The following is a 24,229-nucleotide window of genomic DNA, read 5'->3' as shown; positions in this document are numbered from 1 at the left end:
TAACAATGCTAATCCTTGGTCATCCTGCATGTACTAAAGAGCAAGAGGAAAACAAGTTCTGAGCAAATGCATCACTAGCAAAAAACCTTACGCTTAAAATTAGACTCAGTAGACACAACCAGTTTCAGTCAAATTTATGGTTTTTGCTGTATTTTTATTTTGTATGGTGCAATGAAATTCCAGCCATCTTAAGCACAGAGCCACATGTAAGTACAGTAGCATGCACAATAGCTAGCAGCCAAGGGCAAAATTGGTCAGGCCATAAAAAAAACAGCACTAAAGCATATCAATAGATCAAGAGTGGATTTCTTACTAACGGTGCTTGAAGAAAGTTTAACCACTCATTAAACTATAGTCTATCATGAAGGAGAATTTAGAAGAATGTTTTAGCAGCTATTCTCCTCAAGCCAGTTGCATTGTCAGTGATCTCATACTGAAATAGTGACATAGCATAAAGACAAATTAAGTTCTTCACTAGCTCAGCTCTTCACAAGAGAAGGCGAGTTTCCTTTCTGTTAATACAGCATGCAACACAATGGATCTCAACTATAAATTAGGTTCTCTAAGCGGTACTACAATTGAGATATTTAATAATAACAATTAGTCTGAATAATGTACTCTCAGCAGCTGCTTGTGATGCTTTCCATTGCAGTATGCTTTCCTCATCGCAGACGGTACTGCTGAAATGCTTTTAGTGACATAGCACCTAATTTGTACGGCTCAGATATTTCCCCAAAATTAGAAATGGTAGTTGCAACTTTTTCCTCTTCTTGTGAGAAATGTGCGCTTATGATTTCCAAGGGCCTGGTGCATTACAAAAGATATTGCCACTACTATCTATGTTGGGTTTTTTAAACATTATTTACTTGGAAATTAACAAGTCACAGCAATACCCCACCAACCCAAACCATCACCCACTCAATTTCTTGTCTTAACTTGTATTTTTAAATTCTTCAAACCCACAAACTCTGTTTTCCAAATACTGGTTTTCTGAGCAGCTGTTACTCTGAAAAGTATTTCATTTCTCTCCAGCAGTGTTAGCACTTGCATTTCCCCGCTACTGGAATCAATGCTCAATTAGCATGGTTCAGTCACAGTTCTAAGCTCTGCTGTAGCTTTTCTTATATTGTCAGCCTTGGACACTTCTTTATTCCACCTTGGTATTAAAAGGAGAGGCTGCTTTCAACTTCAAGTCAAGCTATGGCGGTATTATTCTATGGCTTCCTTTGGAGATAAAAAAAAAGGGGGGAACAAAATCCTCATCAGTGGTAATTAATTTTGACAGTGTGGGCTTTGTAGCAATTCACAAACCTGTACTTTGTGCATCAGCATTCCTTATTATTCCAATTAAAGTGGAACACTGTGCCCTCGCCAGTCATTAATGGGTTTTCATTTTGTAAATGACATTTGCGAAAGTTAAAACGGGCAGTTCATATGAAGTCCACAGGCAAGAGCGTTAAAATTAGCATCACCATAGCAACAGTCTTCCATCATTAGTATTCAGGGCAACAGCAAATGTTTTGTTGTGCTTTTGTTTCCAAAAAAAGATTTTTCTTTACTTGTCATTCATACATAGAAAAGGCTCAAACCCATATATTTCAGGTAAAATTATTATACTCATTTGCATGTCACTGTTCTAAAATTTCCCAGGTTTTGCAAGGTATTTGTTTTTCAGGACAGAGGCTGAATTTCAAAATCTCCACAGCTGTTTATATCTAACCTCCTGAGCAACATTTATGCATTGCCAGCCTGCTGCTCAACAGTACAGTTTTATATGAAGTCTGTCACTCCTACTCAAGAATCTGTACCAAGTAACAGATTCTGCTGAGAATCTGTAAAAGACGCATATATGGTGAAACATGGTCAGTCCCCCCGTTAGCGGAGTGTGCATCTGCTCACTACTAGTTTTGTGTTTAAATGTTGCTATTTATATATTCTTGTTATTTTCTCCCCTCAGGAATTGCAATCTAAGTGTATACATCATCCCTAGTGAAACAATATTCAAATATCATCTTGTCTGCCAGAGTTTAGAATTGCGAAGAAAAGGGTGCTCCTGCTAAGGTAAACCAAGGTAGATTATGAGTGTACTCCAGTTCCTTTATTGGAAGAGATGATTTACTAAATATACCCTGAGGCATCCTGTTTGCATAGGTCTTCTGTGAAATCACTCAGTCGATAAAGGAGAAGCAATAGTTGTCATCTAGAAACAAATATTTTGTGTGCAGACACAGAGGGGTTAAGAAAAGAAAAGCAAGAGGAAAAACATTAAGGAAATTATATGATGACAGGATGAGGTCAGTAGAAGTACTACTGTTTTAATCTGACGTACCCTGGCTTGTTCAGTAACAAGCACAGATCGGCAGTAACTGAATGTTCTCTAGCATTATGTCTCTGGGTTTAATTTGGCACAGGAAGGTTCCTTCTTTTCTCTTAATCTTTTTGAAATACTTAATTTTGTAGATTTTGCAGATAAAAGTCTTTAACAAGTAAACACACTTTAGTGCATCACAAAAGCTAGGCATATAATCCACTCCATGTAAGATATTGCTGTATTTTAATACAGGGCACATTTTCATTCAGTGATTGCCTTCCTAGTACCTTCTCTTGTAGTATTAATTCTTCAGCTAGTGAGACCCACAAAACTGTAAAACCCTTAAAAGTGGTTTATCTGTATATACACACACCTCTGAGGGAAATCGCTCTCAGTTTAACTAAAATCTGCCCATGGTGGGTTTACTTTTCGTGCTTGGCACTTAGAAGGCTTTAACACAGAAGGGGATTGATGCAACTCTCAGGTTCTGAAACATCTACATATCTATTCATTTGTTCAACCACTTATTTTTCTTTCTTTTACAGAAACACCTTTTTGTTAGGTCAAGCTAATATCTCTCCTGTGCTGACTCACTTTTTTCCTTATTTGCTGCTTGTCAGATGCTTTCTGGGAGATTCAGCATGCTACAGAAGTTCATTTTCTCTCTTTTAAATTTTCATCCCCTGCTGCAGTGAAGATACTTATGTACTGAATTGTAATATTTTGCAGAATTTTGCCATTTGATCTTCACAGATAAATTCAGTGGTGAAATGAAGCATCATAAAAACTGAGTAATTTTCGCTGAATCCAGATTTTAGTCTTCATTTAACTAAAAGGTTTTGTGCCTAGCATTCTGTCTAAGCAAACTTCTTTGTAAATCTGACTAAATTTGATACTAGTTTCTTGCAATGCTGAATCTTACAATCACCAAATAACCTACCTTTTTAAAAATAAACTTTGTGGATCTTTTTAGATTATTAGCTCTTTACAAACTTTGAACTATAACATAATTAGAAAGATTTACCGTAAGCTGAAGGGGTTTATAGTCTTGTTTCTTTTTGTAATAATGACAGGCAGAGGGGCCATTTCTGGGAAGGATCAGTGATAGATTACTATTTTCCATTCCAGATTGCATTCATTCAGGGACAGACACTTGAGCAGTGTTGTGGCAAATGAGAGGAAATTGCCAGTTTCTTGTTTATCTGAAATAGATAAATGCTGTGTTTCCCAAAATATATGTATGTATACTTTGTACTTATGAGTGTCCTTGATAAAGCTACTGAAGCTGTCATGCATTTGTTCAAGAAATACAGAAGGAGATGCACCTCTGTGAGTATAGATTTCAGATAGGCTATACTAGTTGCAGATTTCCCTTCTAAAGAGTGAAATCTGGAAGCAGAAGTAAGCAAACAAATATCCTCAACTTTCTGTGTCATGTATTAACCTTCTTCAGAATCACACACAGCTCCAACGTAGAGTGCAGCTAAGTGGTTTGCGGCTGTTTTCCTGAGAGTGACAGACTATGTATTTTGTAGCTGGAAATATCTATGATTACAGGAATAAAAAGTAAAAAGCAAGAGTTAGAACTACTAAACCTAAACCACATTTTTATTTCTCCATCTATAAACTTTTAGTACAAGTAATTTGGAATAAAGGCATCTTGAAATTTTACTTCAGTGCTGAGAAGGAATTTTCTTCCAGACTTCTGCCACTGAGAGCATTTTAACCACTAAGACCCAGTTGTTGAAAATGTGCCCTGTATTAAAATACAGCATATTTTTTGCCGTACTTCACTTTAAGAATCACCTGAAAATTAGAGGTTAAAAAAAATTACTCCCAAAGATTTGTTACTCACCACTATTTCCAAATAGTGGTTTGAATTTTGGACTTCTGAACTGAGCTATTTTGACATAAACCACCACTAGAAGCATAAATAAAATGCACCAACAGATTATCTTCCTGGCAATAGGTGCACTCACCTTATTTTTTGGTCTAAATACTGCCTGTTAATGGAAGTCCTTATTTTTTTAGTACTACTGTAACATTACCAAACAACTTAAAACACTTAGCAGACTGTTCAGTTGCAGGCTGTGTTCTTTATCTTCATATTTGACCTGTGTTTTCTTCTGCACATTCCTTATTCATCACTATTTTAATAGCTCTATAGCACAAAAAAAAAGTTAAATCTTTACTAATATGGACATTCCACATAAGTTCTTGCTTTCATAATCTATTATTTCTTCTTTTGCTTCCTGTTTGAGGGAGGAATAACTATTTCATCAGTCTCTAATAATCTTGAGCAGAACTTGAAGAGGAATCCAAGTTATAGTGGGGGCAGTTTAGGCTCCCACCCGACTTACTCTCAGAAGTCTGCAAATTTAAGTTCTGCCCCAAAAGCAGCTTGCTTGGATTCAGAGATATGCCCATTGATTTCAGCAAATTACTTCTTATTTTTAGCAGCGTAAGAGGGATCAGAATCTGGCTCTCATCATTTCCTCTCATGTATCACATTTTCTCACATCAGTGCCCAAAGTACTGTGGAACAAACATTTGCTGCTGGCAAAACGCAAATCTGTCTGTACAGTTTTCTCTTGAGAAAACCAAGTGCAAAATCCTCCATGCTTCTTTGCTCTGGGGCATTTGTGCACTATTCTAGAAATAAGGAGTGGAAAATTGTCTGTCAGTGTGAGACCTTTATCAAACTCGTTTGCATGGGTATGCCCACATCGTGTAATCTCACAATAGCCCTCTTCATAGAATCACAGAATCACAGTATGGTTTGGGATGAAAAGGACCTTAAGATCATCTAGTTCCAGCTCCCCTGCCATGGGCAGTGACACCTTCCACTAGACTAGGCTGCTCAAAGCACCATCTAGCCTGGCCTTGAACACTGCCAGGGGTGGGGCAGCCACAACTTCTCTGGGCAACTTGTTTGGATCGAGTCAGGCAAAGAGTCCTGTGTCAGTCTCAGCACTAGTTTTGGTCAATGGCATGTATTAATATCACCTGGGGACCTCCTGAACAATTCTTTGGTACGTGTGGTTTTTAAACTGCATTGCAATTTTTTCCCCCAATTTTATAAACCCAAATTGAACTTCCACTGACTTCAAGTAGATCTTTGTGACCCTTACTGACTCTCCCTTTTTCTTTCCTTTATGTGTAAGTTTATCTCCTACAAATAGCCAAGGTCTTGAGAGGCCAATGTTGCTCTGATATCTTCAGACTGAAATTCTGCTCATCTGTTTTTCCAGTTCTGCAGCAAGGACATTGACAAAGATCATCACTGCCTTGCCTTGCCTTGTTGCATCTTGCAGATTTTCAACTTTCCTGAATTCTTTCTTTATTAGATTCTCACAATAATTGTTAGACATTGCACACACACTTTCTTTAAGTCAAAGCTTTGCTCTTCTTTGTGAAGAAGCGAGACAAAAGAGACAACCAACCCAAAAAATCTAGAAAACTGTCTCCTGCCCTGTTCTCTAGAATTACAGTTTTCCTGGATAATTTGCTTGTCAAAATATTTTCTCTCTGACTTCAGCTGAGCGGTCCAAAACCACAGCTCAAACAGATTCTAATTTTATACTGTACAGGTATTTTTTAACACTATCTCAAAGAAGTACGTGATGTGTCTCAAGTAAGAGCATTTACCAGCAATTTCTTTTTTTGTTTCAAAAGCCATCCTGAATTGTGCAGAATTTCATTTTTATATTTACTATGAAAGGAACATATGTGCTGATGAATAATGAGTAAAGATCTTCAGCAAAATAAGAGACTTTTTTTTCCATATAAACTGTTCGTAACTGTAATATGTACTGACAAACTTTACACAGCTTTACCTAGCAGATCCCCATTGCAGGTGAGACTAAACAGGTGGCAACCCCCAATCAGTGCCTTGTTATCACTGAGAAGCTTTGATCTACCTAATGTATAATAAATAAGATTTTGCATTTTAATAATCTTGCTGCTTTCATATCGCTTGTGTTGTAAAGTCTGATTTTATTTTCAGAACCTCATCCTTTTTATTATTTAGATTACTTTTGATCATTTATTTATTTCAACATACCTACCAGTAGACAGATGATATACCAGGCGGGAGATACTATACCATATACCCACCACTGCCTCTGTCCTCTGTTCTGTCATTCCTATGCCTGTAAAAGTGGTAGCTGTTCTCTTTTTTTTTATTTTACACAATGTAAGAGATTGACCAGATGATCCTTTTAGGTTAAAATATTGGCTAACAGAAAATGCCATTAGTCTTAGTGTTCTCCTTGTTCTACATATACTCCTCACTTTAGAGCTTTATTATGCCTTTATGAGTGAATTTCATATAGTGTATGTTATATACAAAATGCAAGGTTGCATGTCAAGTTAGTTTTGATGATCCTTATTGGTCCCTTCTAACCTGAGATACTCTATGATTCTATGATTTATGCTCCAGTAAAGACCAAAAATTTATTTTGCCAATGAAATAAACTGGAGTTCCTTGGAAATAGCATTCTCAGTTCTGATCTCACATATGTACAACAATCCAAGGTTGGTGCTGTAGTGCTTTTAGTAGTTTAGCACTTATATTGCTATTCAAATTCCCTATAATTGTGGTCAGACTGATTGTTTCAAGACAGGGAAGATCAGACCAAACCATATCTATAAAAAAGGCATTATTGAAACCAGTAATATTTACACAATTTGTAAGAATAATGCAGTGCTTATGAATAGGTATTTTTTCTCTGTCAATGTGCTTTATCTTGTATTCACTGAAGTTCATTGCTAGCTTTCTCACAAATTATGTAATGTCAAACTGAGCACTTAATTAAATTTTGAGTTAGGAAAGCTATAGAACAGGCACTGAAATTGTTCTGCAAAGGGTATTTTAAATTATCCTCTTAATTGCAAACTGCATTAAAAGACAAAGTAGAGAAAAATATAATTTTAGCATAATGACCTAAATTGGGAAAATAAGAACTGTCTTTTTCAGTGTTGGAGTTGGTGGCTGGAACTGATTTATATAAACTGAATCTAAGTGACCATCTAAGAACAAGCAAACCCATGAAATTAAATATCAATCAAATTGTTTTAAGTGAGAGAATGGGATAGTCTGCCGGTGTGAGGACAACCTGTACTTGCTAAGGAATGCAGCCAAAATTTTGTTTGGAAGCAAATTCATCTCAGTATGTGGTATGCAGTGCACTAAAAGGTTAGAGCATTTTCCTTGCACACTATGCTCCTACAGATTACAGCATCGGCAAGATGCCGTAGAGTATGTGAATACAGAGGTGTCTGAGAGAGCAGATGAGTATTCTTCAAAGTCCTACCTTTTACCAGTTTCTTACAGAGATTGTTACCTAAACCTATTCCTTTGTAGATAATGAAACTTCAAGAAAGAAATTCCATTAGAGGCCAGCTGCTCTGCTGGTATGCATTTGAAGTGATTCTTCAAAAATTGTGCCACCTTACAAAGGTTTTGAATAAAAATAATAGTTGTTTTTTTCTTTGAAAATTTGCTGCAAACTTTGGAAATTGCATATAGAGCATTCAGCACACTCTAAAATAAATTATGATATGGCTGCTCTTCACTGGCAGTGACATGGTTTTATCAAATCCCTTTCTTTCTGGGTAGAAAATCCTCTACTTAAAAATTATTATTTTAACTACCAGCTAATTTCTTTGGTAGGCTCATCAAGCAAGCCTGAGGATCTAGCACATCATAATCTACTGCATGACATTTAAATCACAGAAGTTTCAACTGATCTAGAACTCTTCTGTCTCCCCCAGTGAACGGAGATGTTTTCACCATTTACTGTGATGGGTTCATTCCGCAGGGACAGACCCAACTAGCTTCAAAAAAGATATTGCATTTGTTGCAGTGGTTTGGCTGCAATAACTCTCACAGATCAGATAATTTGAGAAAAAATAAATTAATAAAATTATGCCTTGGGTCCACAGGAGCACTAAGGGGGATGTAAAGGAGTACCATGGCCAGTCTGCTGTACAGTGCTCAGCAATAAGAACAAGAGTCACTGTGGGATATTTTGACCAAGAGATGACTGTTATTCTCAGCACACACATGCATAGCAGTGTAGGTGTAAGATAACATGCCACTAGAAAGTCAAATAACCAAAATATGTCACATTTGGAGAGTTTATCTCTCTTAGCTATTTCATAGACTAATTAAATGGCAGCATAGGCCTAGTCTCACTGTCCTTCTATTCTCCAAATTGCTAGCACGTTTCATGTATAATGTTGTCAGGACATAACTATCAAAACCAGTCACTTTATTTCTGACCCAACAGAGTGAACTTTGTGATCACCAAGTAATCATTTTGATTGCATATAATCCCTTTTAGAATTTTAAAATGCATGCTAGCCTTAGTGAAGTAAGGTTTACTATGAAAATTATCAGGAAAAAAGTAATATACCATGAAGTAAAAAAAATATATACATATATATTTGGCCTTTGGGGAAATGGAAGACTTCTAATAGTGATACCTGACTCATGAAAAAGAAAGAAGTTTCTTGTCTTTGATTCCTAAATTATGATTCTTAGAATAAAGTCAAATGAATGCTCAGTATGGCAAGCTGCTAAAACCAAAACTCTCCAAAGGTTTTAGTTCAGTATTAAATTCATTGGTTTGGAAAAAAGCAGTGGATTAGATGGGGTCTAATCCTTCACTCCCTGCTTGCGCTCTGTTTGGCAAAATTCTTAGGCTTTCAGCTTCTACAAATCTTTTGCAAAGTTATTTTTATCCTTAATAAATTATTTGCTCTGTTAGTTACCCTAAAACAAAACAAATTGAAGGACATGGGTGGAAGGATAATAATTTCAGGAATAATTACACAAGATTTTTAAGAATGAGAATGAAAAGCAACTGCAGCAGCAAAACTGGAAAAGTAACAAGAGATTAATTTCCAAATACTGATGAGAATTGTAATGTTGCTAAGCAAAAATAAGTTTTGTACTGAAGTACAAAAGTTTTTAGACACTACATATCTTAACCCAGTTTTTATTTAAAATTTAAGCTTGAATGTGTTTTGCCTTTTTTATATTCCCTTGGCTGATGCCCAGTAGTGTAAAGACATTAACCGAAGAGGTGATAATTGTATGCATAATGACATTTGGTTCTAAATCTGGCAACTTTAAGCCAGAACTGTTGACAGTAACTGAAGGAAAGTTATTTACCTGGAGAGAAGAATGGTAATTTAAAACACCGTATTTTCTTAATATAACAGGCTGGGTTTGGTTTTCTGGGATTAGGGGTGAATGCTCAAAACAGTTATAATGTTTTCTGAGACAGGAGGTGGAAGTTTAAATGATCCTTCTTTCTGACTTTGTAGACACTCAGAAAATTGTCTTCTACATAGAAGGTAATACATTATCTATGTCTATTAAATTTATTCCAGCATAAAATTCCAAATTGTGGACACTATTAAACAAACAAATGGTTTGGATCCTGTGAATGCTCTGCATTTGTAATGTACTGTATAGATACAGAGAAATGGTTGAATTTAATAATTTATTTTTTTTTTTTTCCTTCAGAGGAAGGTGACAAAAACTGTGATGTTTCTTATGACTGATAATGTAAAATTAGGCATTTGGACCTTTTCAAATAATCTAGAATTCTGTGTCCTGTAGTGAGGGAGATTATATATTTGTGTAACTCCATTTAGTCATAGCAGTAAGAATTTTCTCTTTAAGTCTGGACTACTTTAGAAAAAGCTGAAGATGTTGATATGGTAGGATTGTAGGTTGACATTTCTGATAATGTGTTCAAGGAAGTTTGATGTAGCAGCAGGGATCTAAGAATGTTAATATGGACCATAGCTAATGTTTAAATCTTTAATATTTTAGAGCTGTGAGGATTGTTCAGGATTTAGATTGCATTTTTGAAAGCAGTTTGTTTAAGATTAAAAAAAAAGTAGTTTCAAATAGAAATTTGGAAATTGATTAGTTCAATATAGAAAAATAAAATCCTTAATATAGAAAGAAAATAACTATTTTGGCTGATTTTGAGCTCCACACAATCACCAGTGTACTTGATTTAATAATGGACTATGGGAGGTCTTAAATATCATCTATGTACTTTTGGTAATATCAAGGCTCTTTGTGTAGACGTGGCATCCCTGATTTTCCTTGCAAGTTTTTCACAGTGAATTTGGCTGTGTTGCTAGAAAGTGAATCTTCATTTTGCAAGTTTATTCTTTCATTACAAGATTCTATTTTATTTTAATAACAGAGAGCACAGACCTGAATGCAGGTATGCCAACAGAATTGAAAGCAATTTGAAGCCTGACTGAGATGTACCATGAGAGGTTTAGCTCAGTTCAGATGTATGAAATACTAAAAGTATACCTAGACATTGACTTCTATTAAATGCTAGCATCCACAGGATTCTTTCCTGAATTAACTGCCAGCTATTGTGCCAGAAATAGGAGCTACACAAAGATACCAAAATGCAGAAAAATGGGAGGACTACTTTGTTAGGAAGAACCATATTATAGTTAAGTGAATGGAAGGAGCAGGAGTTGTCTGGAATTATGTGAAGCATGTACCAAAGTCAAAATGCTTGAACATGCCACAGAAGACTTGAATTAAATTCTTTCCTTACACTTTAGCTAGGAAATAATCTTTACCTTATCTCAAAATTCCTTTTATTCCTCTTTGCTGAAGTATTTAAGTGCTAACATACATTTAGATTCAATTAGAATAAAATAAAATCTGTGCCCTAGGACATGGCTGCATGGTAGCTGGTATTGAGCCACCCGTCTCTGGAAGCACTAGTTAATGTGGGAATCTGTATGTCTGTATGTGTTTCAGATGACTGTATATATAAATACTAATTATCATTCTTTGCCATGGACAAGATGACACTATTGCCTCTTGCCATTAAAAGGCACTGCCAGAGCTGTATGAACAATTGTCTCATTTTGCAGCTGGAATAAAGGTCATTATTTCATAGACTATTGCTTTGAAATGAAATACAAATTTTGATTTCAGAAATGTCAGATCAGCAACTTTTCAATTTTTTTTTTTTTCTGTTACCAAGTCTGACCTCAGTTCAGGAATAGCTGCACAACCCTGATCCTAAAGCTGCAATTCCATGCAAATAAACCATAAGAAACGTCACCTAGATCAAACGAAGGATTTAGCCTGGATGGAACTACTGGTGAGGCTAGTTAGGTGTAGGTGCTCCCTCCTGCCACTAACTTCTCTGGGCTGGTTCTTTCCCTAAGTGCAGTGCTGCACTTTTATCTGATTTCTGGATCCCCATGTCAGACATTTAGAAAGAGAGAGCAAAGCAGTGCTATGCAGGAAGTCTAAGCTTTGCTCATGCTTACACCAGAATATTGGGAGAAGCTAAAGAGTCTCCAGTTTTGAAACTAAATCAATGCAAGTTTGATTTACCAGGGAAGTAAATCAAACCCTTTCTCACATCAGAGCTCTGCATAGTCCAATCTAGGAAAAAGGTTAGAGGTAGACCTCAAATTCATCATATTTGCTAAGGTCAATAACTTCAACATGTTCAGGAAGATGATGGAAATGCCTAGTTTGTACATAAAAATAGGCAAGGCCTCTTGTTGTTACAATTATATAGTATGATGTTATGTGCAGTATATTATAATCATTTAGGAAACAGTATGGTAAATATAACAGGTTCAAAGTAACTGTTGCTAAAATACAGAGAGCAAAAAATGAATGTATTCATTCAAAAGCATAAAGTTTGCTAAGCTAGTGGTCTGATTGGGAATTTGCCTGCATATAGTTGTCATAAAATGCAATAGATTTCTCTCTTTTTCTCCTTAATGCAGCCTTACCATTGGAACACCTCAGTATGTAATCTAGCATGATCTACGCAACTTTTTTCCCCAAATGAGTATTTTCTCTTCTAGATAATATTTGCATTTGAAAAAAAAATGTCCTTAGTGAAAGGAAAACTTTTCTGCTTGTATGATTTTATAGACTCATAAATACACTTGTTGCAGAATGCAAGCAAAAAGCAACTTAGTAAAAAAGGAAGGCATGCTTCTCCTTTAATGTCTGTGGAAGTCTTTGGAAGAGAGGGCTGCTTCTGAGGGACCAGGAATGTATGCATGGTGACTGGTAGCTAACATCAGGTTTTCTGGACCCTAAGCAAAGTAGGACTGCAAGATGCAATTTCTTGGTATTGAGACCTATACATTTATAGGGAACAGTTGAAAAGTTAATGATTTGGGAAGCCAGCTTTTGTGTTTGTGACACATAATTTTATGCATGAAAATGAAAATTTTGAAGTGAAAAGAGAGTCAGTGAGCAAGAGAGTTTATGAAATCCTGCTTATTTTAATCCCTCAGGAGGCAAAACAGTCATTTATTTCTAACTGGGCACACAAAAGAAAGTAAGAAATGGAGTTTGCCTTCATTGTTTTGTTTAATTTATCCTTATTAGTCTGCATTTTTATTCAACCTTGCTCCCTGAAGTAATAACCATTCATTTTGCCAGTACAGATTCCTCAAACCAAGAATTTACTATGGTATAATTATTATTTTTCAAGTCTTATTTGTATATTGTAAAGATCAGCAAGCAGTTTTGCTTGGTGTAAGTTTTCTGCTGGTAGATTTTACGTCTTTTTTCATATTTTTTTCATTTTGGTTAGCTCTCCAAAAGCTTTGCTTCAGAGGGTTTTTTAATACTTTCAGTTAAGTAACATTTTCCAGCATTTTGCTTATTGATCTTGCCATTCTTGGGGCTATTCACACTGCAGTTCCTCTCCATCCAGGAAGAGTAGGGGCTATTCCTCTCTTAATTTTTTTTATTTCTTGTGGGTTTGTATAGAAGGTAAAAAAGAGCTTTTTGCTATTTACAGGTGTGTGCCTGAAGAGCTCATAGTGCTGGTGGAACTGTGATGTGCTATCCATTGCATCCAGTGATACATGTAATCTTACTTAGCCTCACTCTGTTCCTCTTTTCAGGGTCATACACCTGGTAGTGGAGATTGAACAAACACTTTTCTACTGCAATGTGTCTAAATTGTCACTATCATCTTAGAAATTAAAGGTAGCCTCTCCTAATTAGCCTTTCCAAGATTTCAGCAGGATGAATATGTATTAGCTATGTGTATCTATTATGACAGGCACCCTCTAATTCATCCTTTAACAACAGCATGCAATGCAGCACAACATAAGGCACACAGAGACTGCTCCTGAGGCTCCGTTATACTAAACTTGTAGGATGACTAAGATTTCAGTTTCAATCAGGTGTTTTTACTGTAGTAAAAGGAAGTACAGCCTAAAGGAATGCAAAGGTTGTGAGGAACAGATTTACTCCTGTCACAGGTGCTGTGTATCATCAGTACATTCCACACTGTGCATTAAACTGCTGCAAGCTCTGTAATACAGGGGACAGGTTGGGTTTCCCTCACACAGAAAGTGGTATGGTCCTTCCCCAATTTTCGCATGATGTAAGTAACTGATTATAAGCATACAGAACTATGAATGTTTCAATAGGTCTTTAATTTACAATGTTGGGGAAAATGAATGCAGAATTTCAAAACCATTTTGTTCACTGCATTTACAGTATTTTAATGTGCTTCCAGTGGTAATGTGCAAACAGCCAAAAAGAACCCCAAACCAGCAGCATCCTAAACAGTATTCTCTTCTTGGCTCTTCTGAGAGAGCTATCAACAAATACCAGAAAAAAATCCAAGAGGTGTCAGCCCTTGGAGCATATTTAAGACAGATGATCCAGAAAAGTGTCATCCTACCCTCCCAAGCGATTCTGAGTATTTATTTATACCAAGAAAAAGAAAAGAGACTCAAACAGCATAACGGATTAGCCAGCACAACATAGAGCATCACATCTTCTTACATGCAAGGCAAGTGCTTGCTAATCCACTACACAGATAACTAAGAAATAGTAAAGCCACACTTAGAAGGAGGACTATGCACTTTACACAATTATGGAAGCAAGACTTACTTATTTAACAGGAAAATGTTCCATCTTCGTTTTCAATGACAGTAAAACTAAAGAAACTACTCTCTAGTTTTCTAACTCATAAAATGCTAAACTTAGAAGCAAACTCGTACACTTAATGTCTACCCTACTGAGCAGTTTTAGGCAAGTCCCTACCCATTTCTGTGCTTGATTTCCATATCTGTCTGTAACACAAAGCAGTGATTCTAATCTACGTAAATCTTAAGATTTATACTCAAGCATTGCTGTTTAGAAGTCAGTTATTTTATGTTCATATTATTATTTTCAATATGTGTATGTCTGTGGCTCTTTCCTCATAGAAAAGGGACAACATTCTGAAAATAACATATTAAAACTGAAAAATTAGGTTTCTCAAATACATAGATTCCAGTAACCATTTTGACTGCAGACAGCCTGTGCATCCATTTTCATCTGGTTTTATTCTTTCCTGAAAGAGTTTGTGGGTATTATTTATTTATTAGGGGGCTGCAATTTCCCTTTAAGTACCTGGGGTTCTTAAATATTGAAGAGACAGTTACCTTGACTAGATATAGTCCAGGACAAACCTACAGCTTAAAAGAAATAGACACTGTTCTCCTTTTGATTAAGGTCTCTATGTAGGTGCACAAGTTGGCTGAATAGCCCTTTGATAAGAAAAGTACCATAGGGAATTAAAATTCTGCTTGCTCTGTAATCCTGTTTTATTTTCTACAGGAAGAAGACTCTCTTTTATCAAATAAATGGTTTAAAATTAAGCATGGCATAAAGATTGGCTTCAGTTACAAATGCCAAATACAGAAACCATTTACACTGCAAACAAAATATATTTTTGTAATAAATCATGGGTAGTCTAAAAGTAAGTTGGATTAAGAGTGGTATTACTTGAGTGCATTAGACAGCAAAAAATACAATTTTGAGGTCAATCAAAACAGCTAAAAGTTTTTGTAAATTTGGAGACAACAATCAGAACTTTCTTAAAGAGATTTTTTTTCATAAAATCAAATAATAAAGTTAGTAGGTTTTAATCCCTTAATCCTTCAACATTCTTGTTTTCCCATAGATGTTAGTAAGTGGGTAATAATTTGATTTGGGAGATCAAAGGGTTAATTTGCTTTTCAATTGAGGAATGACTCAGAGTTCCCCTTTATTGTTTTTTTTTCTTTTTTAAAGAGGTAAAAAAGAAAGTGGTGTGTGGGTGTAAGGTAAGGGAAAAAAGCCAAGAAAATGGATTCACTAATTGGGGTTTTCACCTGCTGTGAGTCTAATTGAATACAATGCTTTATTTGTAACTGGAGGAGAAAGAAGATTATGCAAAGTATGAGAAATTCAGACTGGTTTTTAAATTCTTGTTACTTGGCACTATTGTATGGGAAAGAAGACCAATGTGATAATAGCAGCACCAACCTTCTGTTAAGGCAGACTAGGCAATTCCAGAAACAGTGAAAATTGCAGGAATGTGTATCAGGGGTAGCAGTACTGGGCACTTCTCAAAGGAAAACAAAGCACTTTTGCTGTGAAACAGCAGGTTTCTAGCTACCCCAAGTCCCCTTGTGTGACACAGGCAGCTGCTCTCTCCTTGTGATAGGCCATGAGGTTTCTTGTGAGTAATGTGCTACACATCCTTTTCTAAAGGCTTAAAGAGACCTCTTCCACTTCTTAAAACAGCTACAGATGGGGAAAGGTGGGGTTGTTGATGTAACACAACTGACAGCCTGCAGCCAGCTCAGTCACCTCAAGACAGTGAGCCTGCTACAGCTCCACTGAAGTAAATGGAAAATTCTCAGTTTAATGAATTTTAATGTAGTGATTTCTGTTTACACAAAAATGAATCTTCTTTTTCCTTCCATGTGGGTAGAGTTGTAGATCCAAGGTAACTGAAAACTGTGAATTAGACCTTTTAAAATAAACTAAATTATGAGAATTTAACATTTAATTCCATTAAGTTTTAGATTTGCATTTTAGGGCCTCAGGGGCTGAAACTTGAGCATCTTACACTTTTAATGCTTCTAGAAAAAAAATGTGGACTTTCCTTGAACTGCTTGTTGAGCTTTTCCAAAAATGCATGTGACACAGCTACCTGGAGCATTGAGGAGAGCCCTAAATATCCCGGTACATATGATAAAACCCACCAAGTTCAGTAGCTATAGACATATGTGTAACAGCAAAGCAATCTTTGGGTTCTCCTGTGGTATAGAAACTATACAAAACTATGGGAGAGATGAATTTTCCCAACTTCTGTGCCTGTGCCTTCCCAATGTAAAATTAAAGAGGTTTTGTGTACATCTGAAAGACACCTTTTTGGGGTGACTTCACCAAGACTGCACAATCTGTAAGGCTTGAAAGACCATTTAGCTGTGTGAAGGACTCAGTTCTCTAGGCAGGGTTATTTTAATGAATAAAGGACAGAGATGTGAAGCTTGCTCAAAAGGAGACCCGCTGCCCTGATTTGGAATGCTTGTGGCACTAAAAGGAGATTGTTAGCTCCCCTTTGTGTACTGAATATTAAGCAGGAATTAATATACAGAAGCGTTGCGCCTGTTACTCGGCGGGAGCAGAACTGTTCCTTCTGCTCCGGCAATTCCAGGGGAGCCGCTCATCCGTCCTTCCCCGCGAGGCCACTGCAAGCCCTCCGAAATGAGATTACCTGATTTCAATCGCAAATAAACCACGCGGCGTTTTAAGCGCCGAAATTAACAGCTGCAAAACAAAAGGGCAGGCGAAAGTCCATTTCAAATTCATCCCAGTTTTGGTGCCTATTTCTGTTTAAGTTTCCTTCCCAAGCCCGCTGAAGGCGAACCGGCTTGCAGCCTCGGAGCACACCCAGCTCACCAGGGGAGCAAACACACATCCCACAAAAAACCCACAAAAAAAAAACCCACAAAAAGCCCAAGGAGGGCTTCCTCAGGCCACTGGAAGAGCCACCTCGGCCTCGTTGAAGGCGGAAAAAGGGCCGAGGTGCCCCCTCACCCCTCGGGGATGAAGAGGAGTGCTGCTCGGGGCGGCACCGGGGCGGAGCAGGGCGGGGGAGCACCGCCCCTTCTCTCCCTCCATCCCTCCTGCCCGCCTTCCCGGCGGGGCGGCTGCAGTGGCGCTGAGTGGCGGGGCTGGGCGGCCGCGCTGTTTCTGTCTCCGTCGTGCCGCCGAGCAGTCGCCGCCATGAGGGAGCAGCTCAAGGGGTGAGGGGTTGCGGGGGGCGCGGGGCGGCAGGTGCCGGAGGCGACGGGCGGGTGGGGGGGGGGGGTCCGGGGCTCTCAGGTGTTGGAGTAGAGCGCCCGTAGTGGTACCGGAGGCGGGGAGTAGCGTGGTGGGTACCCGTCGTCTTCAGTGACCGTGCCGCTGAGCGGCCGTACCTGGCGTTTGTGCCGCTGGAAAGGTCAACGCGCTGCCGGTTTCTCGTGGGAGCACGAAACAGCGTTTAATTGAGCGCCCGTTCCCTCTCGGGAGGCCGTATTTCGCGCGGGATGTGTCTGGTTGGAACGCGTAGGAGAGGGCGAGGGAGCGCGATCTCACCCACAGGAGCCCGGGCGGGGCGGGGCAGGGCAGGGCGAGCCCCCCGGGTAGAGGTTGTGGCGGAGGAGCTGGTGCCCGCGGCGCCGGCGGGACGGGAGCTGGCGGTTCTCGCTGCCCCTCAGCTTCTGAAGGGAAGCGCAGTGCTGTAGAACCAAGCGTACCTGCGTAACCCATAGCGTGTGCTGTAACTTGGCTCAGGCGTGAACTTCAGCGGAATTCCCGAGAACAGACGTGCTTAGAAATGTGTTACTCTTCCCGGCAGTGTCATGCTTAGAAATAATCTTAAAAGTTAATAGGCAGAAGAAACTGGGAGGGAATTTCCTCTGGGCTGTTGCATTACCGATGATATATTTCTTGTTACATGGTGCACTATTATTGCCTCTTAATAGTTACTGTAAAATACCTCGCAGCCTGGGCCACCAGCAGCATCCCCGGCCCCCAACCTCAGCTGAAGTTGAGCTGAGAAGTGCAGCAGTTTTTTTTTTGCAGGGGTATGCTGAGAAAACAAGAAACATGGTTCTGTGTAGGATCTCTGACCTTTCAGGGCTAAGTAATTGTTCGAGGCCATTGCTGTTTGAGCCTGGATTTGACAAGACCCTGCAGTGAAATTGCTTTGGCAGAAGTGGAGAGGATAGGCTTTGAAAAACAAATAGCTCAGTGGAGAGTGACAGCTAGAGGGGGTGCAGGGGGGGCAGGCTCACAAAGCCTTAGCCGCTGGGCTGGAGTCTTTGCCCGTGACAGGGTGTGCAAAATAAATGTTTAACATCAAGTGGAGAAAAAAGAGTTACTACTCAGTACTTCGTAGTTGATATTTGCCCTTCTCCTACTGTTCATTTCCAGTATCGGCAAGAAACTTTAATATGTATTGGTGCCTGCCTTCAGCAGTCTGATAAATCTTGCAAAGGCCAATAAAACATGCTGAAGTCAAATTCCTGCTGAAAAGACACTGATCCTTGGATTAAACAGAAATAATCTCTTCACCGATCAGTAGTCTCTAGATTTACAGATGAAAACAGTAGTCCTTTGTAAAGCACAAAGGAGTGCCACCTTTTCATATTGCTAATACTTTCCATAACAGTAATTTGTTTTATCTAAGGAATTAATGAAACACTGTAAAAAGACAACTGTTAGGTCATCTTTGCAATCAGTGTCATCTACTGTTGAAAACGTTTCTCTTTCAAGTGATTGGTAGTGTCTATTCATACAAACAATTCCAATTGTGTTTGGGTTAGTTTAGTAAAATCCAAACAACTCCATCATGTTTATTTTGGCTTTTTGACAACAGTCATAAGGTGGCTGGAATAACATTTTCTTCATCTTAAAGCCAAAAAAGGTGAGAGGTAATGTAAATCGTGTTGTTTGAAAATGGTTCAGTTCAGTGTTTTGTAAAATGCTATAATTTGGTTGTTTTCATAAGTGTATGTAACTATTTACTGCTGCCTGGTAGAATTTCTTATTCTATGCACATGCACATCTAGTTCATGTCGCATTTTCTAATGAAGGGTATGGGGAGAAGTACAGCGAACTGGCTCTAGTATCGCCAGTGAGGAAGGATGTAAGAGTTTAAAAAAGGGCTCTGCAATTGCAGCCTAAAATTCTAGATTCTGGATCTGAGCAGTCAATACACATGAGGCTGAATCCTAGATATATATTAAAAAGAAGAAGAAAAAAAAAAAGTCCAATCAGAAATAGTTCAAATGTTTGGAAATGTTTCAATTTGTCTTGTGCTGGAATTTAGAGGGGGAATTTGTGCAGGAATTTGGGTGGTGGAGGGAACATTGCTTTCCACTCTGCCTGCTACTGGTGTTTCTCAGAAGTAATATAAAAGGAAGGAAGATAAGCAACTGTATTTTGTCCAAACTGGTCAAGTTATAACAAGGGAACTGTAAATCAGCTAGTGTGTCTGTTAGGATATTATCTCTTGATGTCAGGTTTTCAATCCTGTGTTATTGGCTCAACCAACAGTGATGAGAGACAAATCTCTGCTGTTGGCAGGAGCAGTGGAGTTCATGCAGGCATAGTGTGACAGAATTCCCCACATAAAAATTATCCCTGCTAATATAATACAATCATCTTTTAATGAAGTGGTCGTGTGGTTCCCAAAGGATGTATTAAGTGAAGATTTTGCTTTCATCCCACTGAATTATCAGTGTACTTAGCGTGCCAGTCACACCAGCGCCTAGGTGTCATCCTTATCCATTGCTGCTGTTCTCCTTTTCAGGCCCTGGTTTTAATTTCCTTTCCACCTTTACAGCTTAAGTCAGATGAGGAAGAGGGAAATATGTCACGTGAGCCCACTTGTACTTTTATTTGTTGCAGAATGTCCATGATTTAAAAGCTAGTGATCAATTTAGTTGACCTAAATGTAGAGCCAAATTGAAAACTGTATCCTCTGAGCTTGTGCAATATTGCAAAACTATCGGCTGTGTGCACTGATGTCTTTTTACGTTGATGGTTCATTGGAAAAGCATCTTGAGTACAATTTCTCCACATATTCTCACCCTGCGTTAGCTGCTTTTAGTCAAGTGGTCTAGCACTACACTTTTCCTGTCTTTCTGACTTGCAAGCTGTAAAGGGCCTTGTTCACCGGAGTTTGAAACTCTGGCAGATGCTTTGCTGCAGATCTATTAAGGATGCTACAGCATTCCCAAGTGTGGTTGAGGCTGCCTGAAACTGCTGAGCTGGCATTTCACTTCAGACTGTGTTCACAATAAGGGCATACACACAAATCCTCCCCCACTGGTCCAGCCCCAAAGCTCACAATTAAATGGCCTTTGAAAATGGCAAAGAGGCTTATGAAGAATAGCCTCAATGGAATCTAACCTTTCCTGGAGCTGCCCTGGTGTGCAGAATCATTGATAATTTTCTGAGCTGAAAATACTTAGTTGAGAGGCAAACGCCTTTTTAGCTGGAGTGAAATAGCTGAAGCTTTCTGTTCTGCATGTGAAGTACCAGCAAAAGCTGCCCTGGCTCTGTGTGGGCACTCAACCTCTTCAGAAATCACAGCAACCAAGAATCGGTTCCCTTGAAAGCCCTTGTCTTCCACTGCAAGGGTGCAGAGCTATACTGACAGCTCACCAGCCCATCACTGGGTCTGCTACAGACCAGCTGGATGCAGATCACTCTGCCCCACGGGTAGTCACAGTTGGAAAGGTGGTGAGGGCAAGACTTGGATTCCCTACTGACTTAATTTTATATAGCCTGAAGAAAAAGATATTTCCTCTAAGTTGCAACTAAGTTTATAAAGAGGGAATAGAGGAGAAAGATATGTGCCCTGCAAACTTGGTCTTTGTCACTTGCAGATGAAGAAAATAGTTCCTTACAAAATGTATATCTCCATGAGAATTAATTTTATACTGTGAAAAAAAAAGCACTCCATGTAGTGGTTTGGGGTTAGTAGTATTAAAAATATCTCAAAACAGTTGGAGTCCAATATTTCTTTGGCAATGGAAATGTTATTTACAAGATCTTAGGAAAAGCATTTATGTAGTTTCAGGAGGATTAGTAAATGCCATAAGCTTAAGCCATGCACACTAAATCCATGGGTGTATGGTTAGGCCTTACCATAAGAAAATGAAAATAAAAAAAAATCAATAAATTACTCATCTGTATAATGTTGATTAGTGACTAACCATAATAGATTTCTGCATTTAAGATGATCCTTGTGTACTTTTATCCAACACAGCATGGGTTTCCATAATCCTGTATAGATAGATCTTTTACCAGATATCTGATGGTTTTTAAATATTTTAATGGGGAATCAGTGCCTTTGAGGGCTAGCAGGTTAACAGCTATAGAGCCTGAAGTGCTCTGGTTCACCAAAGAACAATCTGGGGTTGCCAAGCTAATCTCACAGGGAAATTTTCAGAGGTTCAGGGATGTATAAGTTGTTTTCCTCACTTTTACTACTGGATTTCGCATACAAACCATGGGACAGTCAGTGTTCAACTATCCCCTGCTTCTGGGGCTGCCTGTCCATGGGGAAGCAAGCCAAGACAGCCAGGCTCATGCCTGCAGAACTGCTGATCTGGGGCTGACATTGGGAACGAACAAACTGCAGTCCAAAGTCTGTGGGTTTGAATATTTATTTGAACCTGCAGTCTGTTCATCTGAATCCTGACATCTCTGTCTACAGGGTTCTTCTGTGATAAGTATGTTTCCTTCCTCTTTGCCTTTGGGCTGCTGTTGTATAAGCAGAGGCTTCAGGTAGCCAGGTTTTTTAGGGACTCGGTGTGCAAATGAAACTCCTCCCATTTTTCTTCAAAATATGAAAAAGGATGGAAAAAGCTGCTGCTGCTACGTTTTCTCTGCAGAACCTGCCCATACCAAGTGTGATAGGAAATGCATGACCTCAGGTGCAGGTAGCTCAGAACCACAGGTTTTCACTTGAAGCTACCCTGTTTCTGCATTTAAGAAAACAAGCCTGGCTGATATTTCTGAGTGATTAAATCCACCTCCCTTTGTAGGATGCTTTTTTCTTTCTTTTACCAGAGCAAAACCCAAGTTTTTGCTCTTCTAGTGTCTTCCTCCCTCTTTCACTGCCTTCAGCCGCAGCAGGAATTAGGAAGGGGAGGGGATGCTGAGGCTGATGAGACAGGGTTTGTTTAAAAACATATGCTCAACTAGGGCAGCACTAAGGCAGCATGTTTTCCTTATGCTTAGTGCTTGTGATCCCATTCATTCTTCCTTACAGTTACAGAGCAAAATCTGGAAGCATTATATGTAGTAAGCTACTGAACATGCAGAGGTTACTAGGCCAATAAAGTATTCACATGGATCAAATAAATAGCTTGTCTTTCAACACCAAAATTAAATCATAGTGAGAAAACATGTCATGATTTTTTTTTCCTTGAGTAGAGGTGGTGTTGAAGTGATGAATTAAAATTTTTACCTGTCTTAGCATGTGAAGGGTAGAGGTATACTTGTGAATATCACTGCCTCAAAAAGACCTCAAGGGCTGTTTGTTATCTAAAACAACCTGATTGTACTGGTCTTCCAATACACAGTTGGGAGTACAGGTGCATTCAACTGATGGCTAGGTTGTGGTTCATTCTCTTGGAGCTAGAAGGTGTGTGCTTCAGGAGCTCCGCAGTGCTGTGGACCAGGTCCTGCTCTCCTGCATTGTTTTCCCAAATGATGTATGTTGTTGGAACTAGGATGTCTTAAGTATGGAAACTGCAAATGTGATTGACAGCAACTCTGTGCTACATAAACGTTCCAGATTTATTTTTTTTAATGAATACTCACTGTTGTCTTTTAACGTAGCTGAATTCTGATTGTACAGGACTTTATTTGCTACAGAAGAATTTTCTGTCAAGTTTTCTACATTAATGGAAACATGATCATGTTAACTATATTGTCGTTAAAAAACCTGAACATAAAATGTGTAACCTTAGGAGACATGAGTTGCTACTATGCCTGTTAACACTTCATTTGTTCGCTTTCTCACACTGCGTGTCTTTTGGCAGCATGTTGTGTTGCAAAGCTGAAGATTGCTAGCCTCAATGCAGAGACTGTCCAATTTACATTCTAGTCGTAGTGCAGCGTTTCATAACCCCACTTCAGCTTTTCTCTGGCTTCCCAACAGCTTTTGCCTCCTGACATGGCATGGAGACCTGCAGGAAAAGGGCAAGGGTGTGGGAGTCCTAGGCAGTAGGAGGAGCAGCAATAGTCTTTGCTAAAAGAGACAACCAATAAGGGGGCTGGAACGCCTGGGCCTGAAAAGTGGTGTAAGCTGGTGATGGATGTGTTGTATAGGGATTTTAATGCAGATCTTTGAACTGAAAGGACCATATGGCAAAGGATGGAACACACAGGGGAAAGCATGTGAAAAATACCATAGGTCTCAGTATCTGGTTAGAATTCCCATAAACACTTCAAGAATCAAACACTTAAATGTCTCTCCTTTAGTTTGGGGGAACCAGAGGACGATCTGTACAAAAAACCTTTTAAGAATAGATTGATGTGCTTGCAGATTCCGCAAAACATTATGGCATATCTGAATACTTGCTGTCTTTTTAATATTAGCATTACTTTTAATTAATTAATGTCTGCCACTACTAAGACCCCCCTGCCAGAGCAGCTCAGGCTGCAGGCACTGGTCTGGGACCATGCTTTGATATGCATCCTGGATCATTCACAGTGAGATGGAGAGAGAAATTTTACTTGACTAACTTTTGTGTTTTGTGTTGTAGCCATGAGACGCAAACGACCTGCTGGGATCATCCCAAGATGACTGAGCTTTACCAGTCTTTAGGTAAGACACCTCTACCAGGTTGTTGGTTGGTTGGGTTTTTTTCCAGATGAATGGATTGTTTAGGCAAAGATTTCCAGGAGTAGTAAGATGAAATCAAGTGAAAGAGAGAGGCAGTGCTTTTATCAGGGTTAACATTTTCTGCAAGGGAAATGCGTAAGGCATAATAACACATTTCAAACATGCAGTGGAAAAAAATAGTATTTTG

The 24,229-nt window shown here is 38.8% G+C and overlaps 1 protein-coding gene across 10 annotated transcripts in view; it reads left to right on the top strand.

The window, feature by feature from the left end:
• Positions 1–24,229, top strand: part of DMD (dystrophin) — a 1,017,291-nt gene that overhangs the window by 915,951 nt on the left and 77,111 nt on the right. For 6 of the 10 annotated variants that reach the window (XM_034074486.1, XM_034074485.1, XM_034074487.1 and 3 more), the window contains one exon: positions 23,963–24,024. In XM_034074486.1, coding sequence (XP_033930377.1) covers positions 23,963–24,024 — 62 coding nt within the window. Of the gene's footprint in view, positions 1–17,312; positions 17,435–23,962; positions 24,025–24,229 lie in introns of those variants that run through there. The other 4 variants (XM_034074494.1, XM_034074493.1, XM_034074492.1 and 1 more) reach the window with 1 other exon arrangement.

The sequence above is a fragment of the Melopsittacus undulatus genome, chromosome 2 (assembly GCF_012275295.1).
Source record: "Melopsittacus undulatus isolate bMelUnd1 chromosome 2, bMelUnd1.mat.Z, whole genome shotgun sequence".
Lineage (NCBI taxonomy): Eukaryota > Metazoa > Chordata > Aves > Psittaciformes > Psittaculidae > Melopsittacus > Melopsittacus undulatus.
This window is presented reverse-complemented; position numbering and strand designations above follow the sequence as displayed.